Source organism: Squalius cephalus (assembly GCF_949319135.1).
Source record: "Squalius cephalus genome assembly, chromosome: 15".
Lineage (NCBI taxonomy): Eukaryota > Metazoa > Chordata > Actinopteri > Cypriniformes > Leuciscidae > Squalius > Squalius cephalus.
Window position 1 is genome coordinate 13,322,736 of NC_137136.1, and position 16,058 is coordinate 13,338,793.

At 38.3% G+C, this 16,058-nt stretch overlaps 2 protein-coding genes across 2 annotated transcripts; both read left to right on the forward strand.

The window, feature by feature from the left end:
- Positions 1–808: 808 nt before the first annotated feature.
- On the forward strand, positions 809–7,932 carry LOC307172998 (complement C1s subcomponent-like). Its single transcript, XM_079895785.1, has 6 exons — positions 809–937; positions 1,111–1,312; positions 1,455–1,635; positions 6,103–6,228; positions 6,321–6,404; positions 6,504–7,932. The coding sequence occupies exons 1-6, from the start codon at positions 903–905 to the stop codon at positions 7,253–7,255; spliced, it is 1,380 nt and encodes a 459-aa protein (XP_079751911.1). The 5' UTR covers positions 809–902; the 3' UTR covers positions 7,256–7,932.
- LOC307172996 (complement C1r-A subcomponent-like) lies at positions 7,691–14,834 on the forward strand. Its single transcript, XM_079895783.1, has 11 exons — positions 7,691–7,932; positions 8,135–8,336; positions 8,562–8,736; positions 9,416–9,550; positions 10,558–10,760; positions 10,835–10,979; positions 11,115–11,233; positions 11,383–11,461; positions 11,542–11,676; positions 11,768–11,842; positions 12,010–14,834. Exons 1-11 carry the CDS (start codon positions 7,907–7,909, stop codon positions 12,765–12,767), a joined length of 2,052 nt encoding a protein of 683 aa, XP_079751909.1. The 5' UTR covers positions 7,691–7,906; the 3' UTR covers positions 12,768–14,834.
- Positions 14,835–16,058: the final 1,224 nt, after the last annotated feature.

Here is a 16,058-nt window from a genome sequence, read left to right on the forward strand (position 1 = left end):
TCTTTTACTCATAGTTGCTGATGCAGTAATCATTAATTAGTTCTTCATGAGACATACATGTGATTATCTGTGCATTAGTTAAGCATGAATTAATGCATATTATTAGTGGACGTGTATTGTAAAGTGTTACCGTAGCATTTTGATGTGAAGTCTAAACTGGTTATGCAATCATCCTCAAAGATGAGCTCAGATGTTCCTCCTAAACCACCATACATGTGATCGTGGACATGAAATAAAGTGAATATAATTCTATACATGTCAGATAATCTCTTTCTTATCCATAATACCTTTACTGAAACTATAGTATCCTATAGCCCCAGCACCTTAAAATATACAATATGCACATATTGTAGGAATTATCCCTGTAGGGCACTGAACCTCCCAATGGCCATTTACAAAAGAAAATTAATGTGAGGATACAAATTTAAAGGAATACTTCACTTAAAAATGAAAGTAGGGAAAAAATACTATGAAAGTCAATGGGGTCCATCAACTGTTTGGTTACTGACATTCTTCAAAATATCATCTTTTGTGTTCAGCAGAAGAAAGAGATTCATACAGGTTTGAAACAACTAACTTGGGGGTGAGTAAATTATTTAAAATTTTTAAGTGAGCCATTCTTTAAAACAAACAAACCACAAATTAGGCCTACACCATAGTACCCTCCCCATTTTGTAAACAGGCTAAAATGCAGCGTGAATCATGGGAAAAGTTTGCATCTCTCTCTTTTTCCTGTTTTTTGCTCTCCTTGTTTTTGTAGCACTGCCAAATCAAACAAAAGTTCTTTTATCATGACTGTTAGACCCTTGCTCTAGAGAGGCATTGCAATTGTAGCCGCATAAAAACTACGGAGAAAAAAATAGCTGCGTTATAATTTTAGTGAAGGTGCTATTGACATCTGCATGTCTGTCATGGTTGAAAAAGTTCTAATAATTTGGTAAGTTGTTTAATTTCATGTGTCATATAAGTCTATGTTCATCCACATTATTATTTTAATCATCAATGGAGAGTAATGGTTTAAACCATCTCAGAACAAGTTTACAGAATTATTTAAAGATTAAACTTGAATCTCTGTCTGTATCTCTGTCCTACCAAAACACACCGATCCAGCCTGCTGTGGGCATGTGTGAATATGTGTGAATGTGAGCTGGCCATGTTTGGAGAAGTGTCTTCTCCACAGTACCCTCAGCCGTATCCACCAGATATCTTGGAACAGTGGGACCTGGAGGTGCCGCAGGGGTATCAGATCCAGCTAACGTTCAATCACCTGGACATTGAGCCCTTTCCAAACTGTTGCCATGATTCTCTCAAAGTAAGTGTTACGTCACTTCAAAATAATGTAAAATCTAATCACAGAAAAGATTTGTTTTAACTTTAGGCTCATTTGACAACAATCATTTGAACAACAGTAAAATACAGTTTGATGCCATTTTAAGTGATTATTTTGCATCCAGGTTGTGTCCGATAAGAAGGTTCTGTGGAAGTTTTGTGGCCAGAATTCCACAGACAGGTTTCACCCTGGTAACAAGCCCATCGTGGTGTCTGCTAACCGTCTCCAGCTCTTTTTTCTAACTGATGATTCAAACCCCAAATCACACATGGGATTTAATGCATCATACCAGGCTGTTGGTGATGGTGAGTTATAATAAAGCACATCAGTGCTGTAGTTACGAATGTTACTTTTTACGCAAAATGTAATTGTACTTTGTTTATTTTTGTTCTGTGTATTTTTGATTTGTTCAAAATTAAAATCCACATGCGAAAATGAACCCACAGCAGAACTAACAGTTGCTTGTTTCCTAACACATGGTAGTGGCGTTTCATTCCTGAATTAATCAGTGTTTTTGAATAAATCGCAGGTCTAATTTGCAGGTGGATGGATCTCCACTATGTTTTGCAATAGGCAACACGTTCTCACTCCCAACTACTCACATATTTATGGAAGAAGAACAGGGCCAATAGTCTTTGTAACGCGTGAAATTTGGCCACGTCAACACGCACTGTTTGTCCACATAAATGCTGCAATTCTTTTTACGTGTTTCTTTTGTATGCATAGACACGCACATTCTACTTAGCATAAATAAATACATGGACTTAAAATATTGATTTTAATTAAAAAAAAAATTAATATGTTTTCCTAGTTATTATTTTAGATATTCTTAAAGCTTCCACTAAGAAAAAATAATAAAATGTGCTAAACAATCAGCATATTAACAAGAATAAAGGGCTGTTTACACCATACTGTTATGGTTGGTGGTGCTGAGAAATACGCACGACGAGGAAGAATTTTGGAAGGAAGACTTTAATCATCAAACACATTGGAATAAGGAAAAACGCAGGAGAAACTCTCGAGAACAAACACAACTAAACATCAACGAGAACCGACGAAGACTGAGGGAGAACACAGGGAATATATACAGGTGGCAAACAAAGAGAACTAATGAGATTATTAACGACACACAGCTGAAACAATTGAACTAATGATGATGGTGACCATGGAAACTGGAGGCGGGATGGCGGGAACTGAACAAATGCAAACAGAAAGAAGTCCAAAAACAAACTGACATGTAACATTACCCCAAAATAGGGTAAGATAGGAAGATGGACTGCAGCTGGTAGTACCTACAGGAAGGAGGTATTAGAACTTGGGCATTCTATTCCCTGGGCAGGTCACTTGGCTTTTATGAAGACATTAATGTGAATTGCCAAAAGATTTTACTGGCCAAAGATGTACAGGGAGGTTAATGAGTTCTGTAAATCTTGTCCAGAATGCCAGCTCACTACTGGCCGTACTCCTACCTACGCACCCCTTATACCACTTCCTGTAGTTGAAACTCCTTCTAGGTGAATAGGAGTGGACATAGTTGGGCCTGTGGAGAAGAGTTGAACATTTCAACCAGACCTTGAAAACTATGCTGAGGAAGTATGTTTCTGACAGTGGCAAGGACTAGGACAAGTGGCTTCCATTCCTCCTGTTTGCAGATAGGGAGGTGCCTCAGGCATCTACAGAGCTCTCGCCAATTGAACTCCTGTATGCTCACCATGTCAGAGGGCCCCTGGATGTACTGAGGGAGAGTTGGGATGCCACTGATAAACCAGACAAGAAAAACATTTTCTCCTATGTGCATCTGCAGAAGACAACATCCCTTGCACGAGAAAATCTCCTGCAGTCTCAAAAACGACAAAAAGAGTGTTAAGACCGAACATCCAGATCCTGTACATTTAAGCCAGGTGAGAAGGTCTTGTTGTTGTTACCAACGAGTGAGCATAAACTGCTGGCTAAGTGGCAGGGTGCCGACCAAATAAAGCGGAAAGTGGGTCCTGTGACATATGAGATAGAGATCCCATCCAGGACCCATCCCTTGCAAATCGTCCATGTCAACAAGTTGAAGAAGTGGTATGCTCGTTCCACACAACCAGAACCTATATCTGAGGAAGTAACAGGACCCACTACAGCTTTGTTCATAAGATCCGTGGAGGTAGAGGAGGAAATGGAGGAACAATACCTGGCTGGTGATCAGGGCAACAGTCAGGTGAGCCTCGAGCACCTTGAAGATGGTCAAAGGCAGGAACTTCTGCAATGCATCCCAGCCCAACTCTTTATGGAGACACCAGACAGAACAAGCGTTATCCACCATCACATCACTCTCAAAGATCCCAATCGTCAGCCTGTATACCGGGTGCCACAAAGACTTCTAACAGTTATGAAGGATGGATTGGAGACCACATAGAGCCTTGGTGTGACTGAACCTTCAACCAGTGAATGGGACATTTTCAGTTCGGTGTCCTTCCCTTTGGGCTTCACGGAGCTCCAGCTACTTTCCAAAGGAAACTCCGAAGGACTGAGAAGTTGTAGAAGAAGTTGTAGAAGTTGCTTCTGCATACTTAGATGACATATTAATCTATAGTCAAACTTGGCAGGAGCATCTGGGTCATCTGAAGGACATGGAGTTTTTGTTTTGTTTAGTTCAAATTTTGTTACTGCTGTGTTTTGTTATAGTTTTCAACTCTTTATAGTTTTTCTTATAGTTTGTCATTATTTTCCTAAAAGAACAGAATGCCAGAACACACAATAATTAATATGATAATTAACTTTATTTTTCCACAAATTTTCCACAAACCTTATTGCAGTTAAACTTCCCGTTTCACACTCTGTACAACCAAACCCATAATCCAGGTTACACACTTCCTGTGGAAGCTACCATTATGGTGTGATGTCAGAGGGGGGGGGGGGGGGGGGGTTGTTTTTGCCATTCAATTTGTTGTTAAACTTTCTTTGTTAATGGTTGTTGTATTAGACGTTTGGAAGGTTTAAGTGTTGGGTGTTTATTTAATTTAATTTGATTGTTACAAACTTTTTAGTTTGTTCCTGTGATTGGTATGCCCTGTAGGTGGGGCTTCAGCCTATAAATAGGCTTGCTGGCTGAAAGGATTTCAGTTTGTATAGGATATAATGTATGGGGATTGTGATGCTTCTGCCCACCTTAAAGGTTGAGGAGCCCAGGGCGGAAGTTGGAGGAGCTGAACACGCAGCGTCAGCAGAAGGTGGGTGAGGCATTACATCCACAAATAAAAGGAGAGAAGAGGGAAGGAATGTATATAAAATAAAATGAATATACAGATGCATCACCCATGTAGGCTGTACAGTAGGTGGCGGTAATACTCCTGTGGCCAGTAACAAGAAGAAGAAGAAGAAGAAGAAGAAGAAGAAGAAGAAGAAGAAGAAGAAGAAGGATTTCAGTTCTGATTGTGGACTCAGAGAAACCTCATGAGCAGTGTTGCGAACTTGGGCCATTTGATTTAAGCAAAATTATCACATTGTTGCTGCTTTGTTTTCTTTTTGTACAGTTTTTATTTATTTTTGTTTTCTCCTGCACTGTAAATATTTTAGCACCTTCCAATAAAACACCATTTTTGGACTTTGCATCAACTTTTTGAACAGCACGTCATTTTCCTTTTCCAGCTGGTTGCCTCCCTGCAGAAACAACTGAACTAATGATGACGGTGACCATAGAAACCGACCAAAGAGTGCCTATATAGTTTTAATAATTGTTGTAATTCTCTAATAGAATAGGGAAGTCCACTCCACTGCTATAACAAAACAGAGGAATATCTTTGGAATCCCTTTCAGAAAATGTTTTTTTCCCAGCTGATGAATGATTAATGCAAAGTTCGGTAACACTTTAGAATTCTGTTCTGTCATTAATGAATCTACAAATGAACAAATGAATAATGCAATATTAACACTCTGGGCCCTATTTTAACGATCTGAAACGCAAGTGTCAAGCGCCAAGCGCAAGTAACTTTGTGGGCGGGTCTTGGGCGCTGTTGCTATTTTCCCGGCGAGATAAATGACTCTTGCGCCCGGCGCAAATCTAAAAGGGCATGGTCTGAAGTAGCTTCATTATTCATAGGTGTGGTTTGGGCGTAACGTGAAATAAACCAATCAGAGCGACATCTCACATTCCCTTTAAGAGCAGGCGCGCTTGTTCTATAGCGGATATTATAACGGCGGATTTGCCAGGCGCACGCGAGGAGTGGTTCACAGCCGAGGAGACTGACGTTCTCATCAGGGACGTTGAGGATGGAGAAACACACCCAAATTAACTTTGGTTAAACAGGCATATGATAATTTGGGTAAATGTGTAAGCTAGATGTATGCTTTTATAATAAACTGTTTATCTATCTATCTATCTATCTATCTATCTATCTATCTATCTATCGTAAAAATGTAGGCTATGATTTGCAAAAATGAAACCTGCTGCGTCTGTGTGTAGATGAGAGAATCAAAGTGCGCGTTGTGCACACGCTACATTGATTATGGCCAAGCATGCGCCCTTAAAATAGCATATGAATAACATGCGCAATGTGCCACTGACTTTAAACTATTTTTTTTCGGTCAGTGGCGGAATTGTTTTCTTAACCTGCAAAATAGCACCAGGGAACGTTTGTGCCGGAACACGCCTCCTCTTTGCGCTGAACCGCCCCAGGGAGCGCAAGTTCATTCCCTAGTTTAGCGACATGTTTAGCGACGCATTAAGATGAAAATTGTTAGTCTCAATTAAAAAAAAAAAAAAAAACTCTTCTTGTTTTCCTCCTCAGCCGTGGATTGTGGCAATCCAGAGCTTCCTGAATTAGTGGAGCTTTCAGAAAAAGATCCTCCAACAACTTATCTGAAACAAATCAGTTTCAAGTGCAAATCTCAGTATTATCAACTGGATAAAACTGGTGAGATGTGTATGGTTTATGTGAACATCATTGTCGTAATTCTTGATAAAAGTAGTTAGTTTCACATCTTTGTCTGTCTTCCCTTTTCTCAGGTAATTTTACCTGTAATGCTGATGGTAATTGGGTGTCTGAGAGTGGTCAAAAATTAACAGAAGATTTGCCTAAATGTGAACCAGGTACTCAGTCATCCTGAATATGATTATAACCCCAAATATGCTTGGTTATCTTTCATATCTCATTTTCATAAATTTAATATTTCTCTCTCTTTCTTTTAGTGTGTGGAATGAATACAGAAGCCTCTTCTGGTGGCAGAGTCTTTGATGGGGAGCCAGCCAGACTGGGGCAAATTCCCTGGCAGCTCTTACATAGGTCAAATCCCAGAGGTGGTGCGTCTCTGATCAGTGATTACTGGGCTCTAACAGCTGCTCATGTAGTGGATGGATATGAAGAAAACCCCATGAATTGGTTAGGGGGAATAATTGATGGTCAGGACATAAATGCAGTCATTATGGAGACAGAGAAGATCATAATTCACCCAAATTATCAGAAAGTTGGTAAAAATATAAAACAAAACCAATTTGATAATGACATTGCACTCATCAAAATGTCTGCCAGGGTGACACTTGGTCCAAACATCAGGCCAGTGTGTCTGCCAAACAAAACAGATGAACTTGTGGCGGAGGGCACAATCTCAGGTTTTGGAAAATGGGAAGAAAAAAAAATGAGTCAATATCTGCTTCATGGACTTGTTGAGATATATTCACTTGATAAATGTGATTCAAGAGGTTTACCTGTCACTCATAACATGTCCTGTGCTGGAGGAGATCATATAGACAGTTGTCAAGGTGACGCTGGAGGTCCTTTGTTTTCCCCTGTTCTGGGCTATGGGTCTCCAGACAAGCCTTATCGTCTTGCAGGCATTGTATCATGGGGTCCTCCTGGATGTGGAAATAAAAGCTTCAAGGGCTACTATACTAAAGTCCAAAACTACCTGGATTGGATCAAAGAAACCATGGAAAAAAACTAACATCAGTGCACTAAAATTATATTCACCTACAGCAGTTGTTATTACAATGCACATTATAAAAGTTTCTGTCTACAATGTCTAATCTGCTATATATATAAATGATTCAAGTTTTATATGCCCCAATAAAATCATTTTCACATAAAAAGCCATTCAGTTTCTTTTGTACAATGGCATTTCCATGCCTCGTACGTTTACCTTTCTAGATTTGACTTCCTCTTCAGCCAAATCAAATAAACCTTTTTTTTTTGTGACTTTTAAACTCATTGCCCAACTGCAGTGCCTAAACAGCAAATATTTATGAATTATGATTTATTTCCTCAAAACTGCTTAATAGACAAACACCTTCTTTGTAACTGACAAGGATGGAAACATCTAATAATCTGTAAAGAAAAGATGCATGAAAATGATCTGTGTAGACTTTAACCCTTAATGTTTGAGTAAACAGGTTAAAAACACAGCAAGGTTTACGGGAAAAGTAATCGTCTCTCTCTTTTCTGCCATAGCCAAATCAAACAAGTTTACCTTTTTTGATGACTTTTAGACTCTTGTTCTCTCATATCTGATTGTTAACCACATAAACTTTATCACAAGAAAACCTCATGTCTGCATTATCAGTGTAGTGAAACAGTTTTTGACATCTGCATATCTGTTATGGATGGAATACATATAATAATTTGGTAAGTTGTTTTTAGGTTTAATTCTTAACATTTGCATGTATTACAACATATACTGTATATTCAATTGTGTTGTTCGTTTAATAAAATCATTGGTGGACATCGACATTTCTTAGCCATCTCAGAACATCCTGTGTCTATTTACTGAATTCTCCATGACACAATTATGATCTTTTTCTGTTTTTTTACTCAAACACTGATCCAGCCTGCTGTGGGCATGTGTGAATGTGTGTGAATGTGAGATGGCCATGTTTGGAGAAGTGTCTTCTCCACAGTACCCTCAGCCATATCCAGAGAATCTCCAAGAACAGTGGGACCTGGAGGTGCCTCAAGGCTACCAGATCCAGCTAACATTCAATCACCTGGACATTGAGCCCTCTCCAGACTGTTACTACGATTCTGTCTCGGTTAGTGATGCTTCAACTTAGATTTTCAGTATCATGTGGATATGTTGCACGATTCATACCTCATACTGTGTTTTGGGGGAATGCCTCCAAAGAAAGCCATACATATGCACTGTGAATTAGGATTGAAAATTCATGATGTGACTGTCATTTGGCTTTAGTAAGTAATTTATCTAGCAGGATATATAGTTTCTAATACTTCAGCACATGTGGTTCATTTATGTTCAGGTTGTGTCTGATGAGAAGGTTCTGGGGAAATTCTGTGGTCAGAATTCCACCGACAGGTTTCACCCAGGTGAAAAGCCTATCTTGGCTCCCGGTAACCGTCTCCAGCTGCTTTTTCTAACGGACGACTCAAATCATGAGTCACACTTGGGATTCACTGCATTCTACCAGGCTGTTGGTGAGTTATATACACGTTTCAAGCATTTTACAAACAATTTAGTGTTGTGTACATAATATGTTTCCACCCTAAATATGATCAGGATGTAAAATATTCTCCTTTTAGATTTTTAATTCATTCAACAGTTCGGTCCTCAAATTTGATTATTAAGTAATTTATTATTATGGAAAAAAGAACCACAGTGGCTTAGTTGCAGCAACTTCCATTTTTATTATTGATACATTGCCCCAGTTTCACGAGAAGTGAAAATGTTGTTCTTTTAAACACATGGGATGGAAACATTCACAAGCGTTGTATGAGTTAAATTCACTACTTTTGGATGGTAACATAGCAACTGTCTGCAATTGCATCAATACACCAGTAGGTGCAAACAAGTGTCTTTAATAAGAGAGTCATTGATCCGCTCAACTGATTTGTTCAAAAACACTGATTCATTCAGTAACAAAACACTATGGTGTGTTGCTCGTGGCTTCATTTTGGAAATATTAACACAACAAAAATGGTCACAGTAACTGGCAATAATGTGTCTAAAATGTAAGTTGCTGAATATTTATTTCTTGTTTATTGAACTGTTGTATAAAAGCAGTATGCTGAATAATGGTATTTTAGTGCTGTATTAACACCATAACCTTTTGTATACATCTTTTAATGCTTGATATCCTTATACTTGTTCCCTTAGACATAGATGAGTGTTCGTCTTCCAGTGTGGTAAAAGATCCACCATGTTCACAGATATGCCTCAACACTCTTGGCTCCTACCTGTGTGCATGTCACCATGGTTACACACTAAGGGCTGACCAACGCACCTGTGCCTGTGAGTGTGTTCATTAAAAACAACCCAGGCGTCATGATCTTTACATTTTCAGCATGCTGTTTATGTTGATTATATAGGTTGGTGATTGTTTTTAGTTTTCTGAGGTGTTAAATTTTTTAAAAATGCTACGCATTTTTTCAGTCACGATTTTAAACAGTTTATTTCTAATTCCTAATCAATTTACATATATTCGCAAATATAGCTTTCTGCATTTAATCATTGCATTTTAATGTATAGTCATCAAAATAATAGCATAATAAAAACAATCCAGTCATATTATTAATGTAATACTGTATATAAAAACAATATAAAAATCAAGGTTATCATCGTTAACCAAAAATAAAACTAATAAAAAAAGTTTTTTATTTGAAATAAAGCTGAAACAAAATATAATATAAATATTAAATGAAAAACTTAAACTAAATGAAAATGATAAATGTTGCCTAAAACTAAAATATAGTTAATATATATATATAAATATATATATATATATATATATATATATATATATATATTTATAACAAAATTACTAAAAATTAAACTAAAATTAATATGAAAACGGAAAAATGATACAAAATTTGATGATACAAAAATAACGCTGATATAAAGCAAGGTCTAACATTACATCCAGCTGAAAAAATAATAACCTATAGACCTTATGTAGCCCCGCCCCTTTTCCCCCTTTTTGTGTCTTCCGGTTTGTATTTCCACAGCATGAAGGTAAGATCTCACTGATTTATGAACGAACCACTCGTTTTAAAAACTTCCCGGTCTTTTGTTATGACGTCCACTTCAAACATTACAATGCTCATGATAACTTTTGCCAACTCTACAATAAGTAAATCCTCTTCACCAGCTAATCACTCTTCAACAGCGATGCCATAGAAATATACAGAGCTACCGCAGAAACGGAAGTTCAAAGACAATATTCTAAAGATGGCCGCGCGCTTGTTCGCGCTTGTGCGCAAGATCTATAGCAAGTGGTGTGTGTTTCCCACCTGTGCTAGTGGACTGTGGAGGTGGGGTGCACAGTGAACAAGAGGGGACCATCTCCAGTCCTGGTTACCCAGACATGTCCCCACAAGATCTGGACTGTGTCTACAGCATCTCTGTGCAGCCAGGCTTTATTATCACTCTCAACTTTAGCCAGAACTTCCACATAGAGCAGGTCTACAATCAAGGACCAACCTGCCTCTACCACTGGCTGCAAGTATGTTTTGCTATAAACGTCTGTCTATCTTCAGATGAATACATTTTTTAGGTTTATTTCTCATTTTTTCTCAGGTGTCATTCTTAGGAAAAGATCAGAAGTACTGCGGAGGAAAAAGCCCTGGCGTCCTCGAAACTGGCGCTCACTCTGTCCAGCTAGAGTATCACACTGACAGATACGGACAGAGCCAGGGGTGGAGCTTACATTACACCACACAGAGTGAGAGAGAAACATATGATGGATCTTTATTGACTGTTTTTCCATGTGGATGTCAGAACACTGAGAAATCACTATAAATCTTCAAATAACTCTGCTAAGGTTTATTAGTGTGATGTGCTCACTTCTCTTTTAAAGGGGTGAAGTGTCCAAATCCGGGCAGTATCAGCCATGGAAAAGTCACACCAGTGTTTGCCCAGTACTTGTACAGAGACTACATTCATGTGCGCTGTAACCCAGGATACAAGCTCATGATGGTGAGATTAAAAATCATGCATATGATAAAACTTGAACAAAAAGAGTCAACTAGGAAATTTGGTTATGATGGCCTAAGCAACATGTGACATGAATTCATCATTTTTTTCCCCTTAATATTGTGCTTTTCTCTTCCTGTGCATTCTGTAAGGGAGATAAAGAGATTGCAAGTTTTAAGTCCATGTGTCAGAGTAATGGACAGTGGCATTTGACACTGCCAGAGTGCAAGAGTGAGTAAATACACATCACCTGATTTCACATTTTGCTACATTTCATCCATTCATCATTTTGTTTCTATGTGTCATTGCAGTTATTGACTGTGGAGAACCAAAGTGGCTGCCTAATGGAGCCTTACAGTTTATCAGTGGAAAAAACAACGAATATCTCTCTGTCATAGAGTATCACTGCAATGAGCCTTACTACAAATTTAAGGATACCCCTAAAGGTCGAAAACTGTACAAAACCCAATTTTATTCTTGTGACTGACAAATCCTGACTATTAAGGCTAATTACCTTTCTTTCCTTCTCCTGTGTAGTAAGATACAAGTGTGCAAATGACCGGAAATGGACAGAAGACAACAACATTGATGTTATTCCTCCTTGTTATCCTGGTAATAATAGTGGCTTGACAGACAGACAGATAAAATGAGATTTTATATCATTTTGTACTTGTGCATTTGCACTATTGTTATTTAACTTTATTTTACATTACGCATATTTTGATATATATTTATATTTTTTATATATATATATATATATTTTTTTTTTTATGTTTTAGTTTGTGGAATGAATATAGAAGCCTCTTCTGGTGGCAGAGTCTTTGGTGGGAAGCCAGCCAGACTGGGGCAGATTCCCTGGCAGCTTTTCCATAATACATATACCAGAGGTGGTGCGTCTCTGATCAGTGATTACTGGGCTCTAACGGCTGCTCATGTAGTGGATGGATATGAAAATTACAACATGACTTGGCTTGGAGGAATAAATAATACTGAGGACGAAAACGTAGTCACTATGGAGGCCGAGAAGATCATAATTCACCCCAATTATCATAGGGTTGGTCGGGGTGCACATATAACAACCTTTAACAATGACATTGCTCTGATCAAAATGTCTGCCCAGGTGCCACTCGGTCCAAACCTCAGGCCAGTGTGTCTGCCAAACAAAACGCATGAACTTGTACTGGAGGGCACGATGGGTACTATATCGGGTTTTGGAGGGTTTGAGAAAGGCTTAAAAAGTAAAACTTTACGTTATGGGCATGTTCAGGAATATGATAAGTGTAAAGCGGATCTGCCTGTCACTGATAACATGTTCTGTGCTGGAGACGATGTTAAAAGTGTTGACAGTTGTAAAGGTGACAGTGGGGGTCCTCTGTTCGTCCCCATGTTGGGCTATGGATCTAAAGAGCAGCCCTATGAAGTGAGGGGCATTGTATCATGGGGTCCTGAAAGATGTGGTAATGCAGTCTCTAAAGGTTTCTACACTAAAGTGCAGAACTACCTGGACTGGATAAAAGAAACAATGGCAAATAATTAGCATCTACTGTGCAAGTCGAGACAATATCAGTGTTTAGTGTTAACCTGAGATCACACTAGTCAAGAAGATTTAGAATAAACTGGTTTTATAATGAGAAAAAGCAACAAGAAGTTTAAAATGTTCTATTTCAGCAGGCAATAAGTTAATTAAATAAAATTGGTGCCTATTTCTGTCTTTTCTAATTTGTCAAAATGGTTCAAAATAAACTAGCAAAGATGATTATTTTATAACTTGATCTCCCTCTGCTGGGTAAAAATAAAGTAGCGTTGGTAACACTTTACAATACGGGTGCACTACTTTGCATTAATTCATGCTTAAGTAATGCATAATGTTAATATATGACTTATGAAGAACTAAAACATGAATTAATGATTACTGCACCAGCAACGGTTACACTATAACAACTTTCATTAATAAATCATTAACAAACATTAATGCTTAACAGATCATTAGTTAATTCACAGCTAGAAATATGAGATAATGTGCTTGTTAATGTTTACTAATGTACTTACTAAACGTTACATAATGATTAGCAGATCATTTTTTAATGTAAATTGAAATGCTTACAAATTTCATTAAACTCAATCCATGATCAAGCACTTTTTTAAAGAGCATCTACAAATGTTACAATGTGTAAACGCTTCATTAATAAATCATTAAGAAACATTATGTAATGCTTAACGGAACATTAGTTGATATATATTTAAACAGCTACGCAATAATGCTTGTTATTGTTTAAATGACTAATGTAAATAAAATGCTAACAAATGTCATTGAACTTCAATTAATTTATTACCTTATGCAGGTTTTTCACATTTACAAATACTGTGAATAAATTAGTGTATTTATCATTTTTAAGCACTTCACACACTGTTCAGGTTAACATATTATGTATGCTCTTGCAACACTCCTGTTACAAAGGACAAATGGACTTGCAATGCTTTGTCATGTCCAGTGTAGCCAGCTTTTGCGGCATGATGCGATAATGTCAAAACGACATATTACTTAACAATTAGTTAAAAGTCATGCGCTTCAACAAGTGAAGTCATAACATAATGATACATTTGAAAATAATTAGCTAATGATTAATTAAATCAGACAACTGGAAGTTGAAGTACAGGTTTGACCAATTGTGGTAATTAATACATTAATTTACACTATTATTTAATACTATATGCTATTTAGGAATTAATACATGATGATACATTTGATTAATAGCAATTCATATACTACTTAATCTATTAATCATATAGACTTATTAGTTGCTGATTCAGTAATCATTGATTAGTTCTTCATGAGTCATACATGTGATTATCTGTGCATTAGTTAAGCATGAATAAATGCATATTAGTGGACCCGTATTGTAAAGTGTTACCGTAGCATTATTGACGTGAAGTCTAAACTGGTCTAAAGTCTAAACATCCTCCAAGATGAGCTCAGATGTTCCTCCTAAACCATCATAGTTACGTGACAGTTGATGGACACCATTGACTTCCATAGTAGGAAACAAAATACTATCGAAGTCAATGGGGTCCACCAACTGTTTGGTTACCGACATTCTTCAAAATAGCAGATGAAAGAAATGCATACACGTTAGAAACAAATTGAGGGTGAGTAAAGAATAAAAGAATCTTCATTTTTGAGTGAACTATTCCTTTAAACAAACCACAAATTAGGCCTACACCATTGTAGTGCTGCATAAAAACATGTCTGCAGACTTTAAACCTTCCCCATTTTGTAAACAGGCTAAAAAGCAGTGTGAATCATAGGAAAGGTTTGCATCTCTCTCTTTCTCCTGTTTTTTTTGCTGTCCTTATTTTTGTAGCACTGCCAAATCAAACAAAGGTTTATTTATTATGACTGTTAGACCCTTGCTCTGTCACTAGAGAGTCATTGCAATTGTAGCCGCATAAAAACTATGGAGAAAAAAATGACTGCTTTATAATTTTAGTGAAGGTGCTATTAAAAATCTGCATGTCTAATAAAAAGAAAAAAAGGAAAAGTTCTAATAATTTGGTATGTTTCTCAAAGTAAGTGTTTCCTCACTTCAAAATAATAAAATCTAATCACAGTAATGATTTTTTTTTTTTTACTTTAGGCTCATTTGAGATTGCACAATCATTTGAACAACAGTAAGATACAGTTTGATGCCATTTTAAGTAATTATTTATTACAGAATTCCACAGACAGGTTTCACCCTGTTAACAAGCCCATCGTGGTGACTGCTAACCGTCTCCAGCTCTTTTTTCTAACTGATGATTCAAACCCCAAATCACACATGGGATTTAATGCATCCTACCAGGTCATGGTGAGTCATACGCCCAGGGGTATCTGTGAAACAAAAGTGGCTGTTTCTAAAGTTGTGGGTGTTTATAAATCATGCCATGAAAATTATTCCCTTCACCCGACCCGACCCGACCCCTCCCCTCCCCTCCCCTCCCCTAAACCCCACCCTAACTGTGACTTGGGCAAATCAGGTAACTTGGACGAAGACGTCTCTCTGTTTATGGCCTCGCCCACTGATCTGGTAACTCCTCCTGCAGAGACCTATACTTGTTCAGGAGTGGAGTGCGTCAATGACCTGAAACTTAGTATAGGCCTATACATGCCTCAGTCACGATAAGAATTAGGATAGGCCTACCTATAGAAAGCTTGAAATGGGAAATTTAAAATATGTAATCCACATGAAACCAATGTGAGATAGGCTACAGAGGGAATCTGCTCAAATGTAGGCTAGATGCTTATAATGTGTATGAGCGTTTCCCAATGAGCAAAGGACAAGCCATAAGAGTGAAAATCTCGCTATAGCCTACTTGATGGATTTAAATGTAAAAATTGATTCAAATTCGTTGGTGTCCGTGCCGGAGATGGTGGTGTTTGTGCCGTTGTCCGTGCCGGAGACGGTGGTGTCCGTTCCGGAGACTTTGGTGTCTGTGCCGGTGTCCGTGCCGGAGACATTGGTGTCTGTTCTGGAGACGGTGATGTCCGTGCCAGAGACGGTGGGGTCCGTGCCGAAGATGGTGGTGTCCTTTCCAGAGACGGTGGTGTCTGTGACGGGGATGGTGGTATCCTTTCCGGAAACGATGGTGTCCGTGCCGGAGACGTTGGTGTCTGTGTCGGAGACTTTGGTGTCCGTTCCGGAGACTGTGGTGTCCGTGTTGGAGGCGGTGGCGTCCGTGCCGGTGTCCGTGCCAGAGACGGTGGTGTCCTTTTTGGAGACGGTGGTGTCCGTGCCGGAGACATTGGTGTCCATGCCGGAGACTGTGCTGTCCTTTCCGAAGATGGTGATTT

Bases quoted from the DNA above. Each gene is read 5' to 3' on its own strand.
- LOC307172998 (XM_079895785.1), top strand. From the start codon at position 903: ATGTCTGTCATGGTTGAAAAAGTTCTAATAATTTG. The intron at 1,313-1,454 runs GTAAGTGTTACG...TTTTGCATCCAG, and splicing joins GTTGCCATGATTCTCTCAAA to GTTGTGTCCGATAAGAAGGT. The intron at 1,636-6,102 runs GTGAGTTATAAT...TTTCCTCCTCAG, and splicing joins ATACCAGGCTGTTGGTGATG to CCGTGGATTGTGGCAATCCA.
- LOC307172996 (XM_079895783.1), top strand. From the start codon at position 7,907: ATGGATGGAATACATATAATAATTTG. The intron at 10,980-11,114 runs GTGAGAGAGAAA...TCTCTTTTAAAG, and splicing joins CTTACATTACACCACACAGA to GGGTGAAGTGTCCAAATCCG. The intron at 11,462-11,541 runs GTGAGTAAATAC...GTGTCATTGCAG, and splicing joins GACACTGCCAGAGTGCAAGA to TTATTGACTGTGGAGAACCA.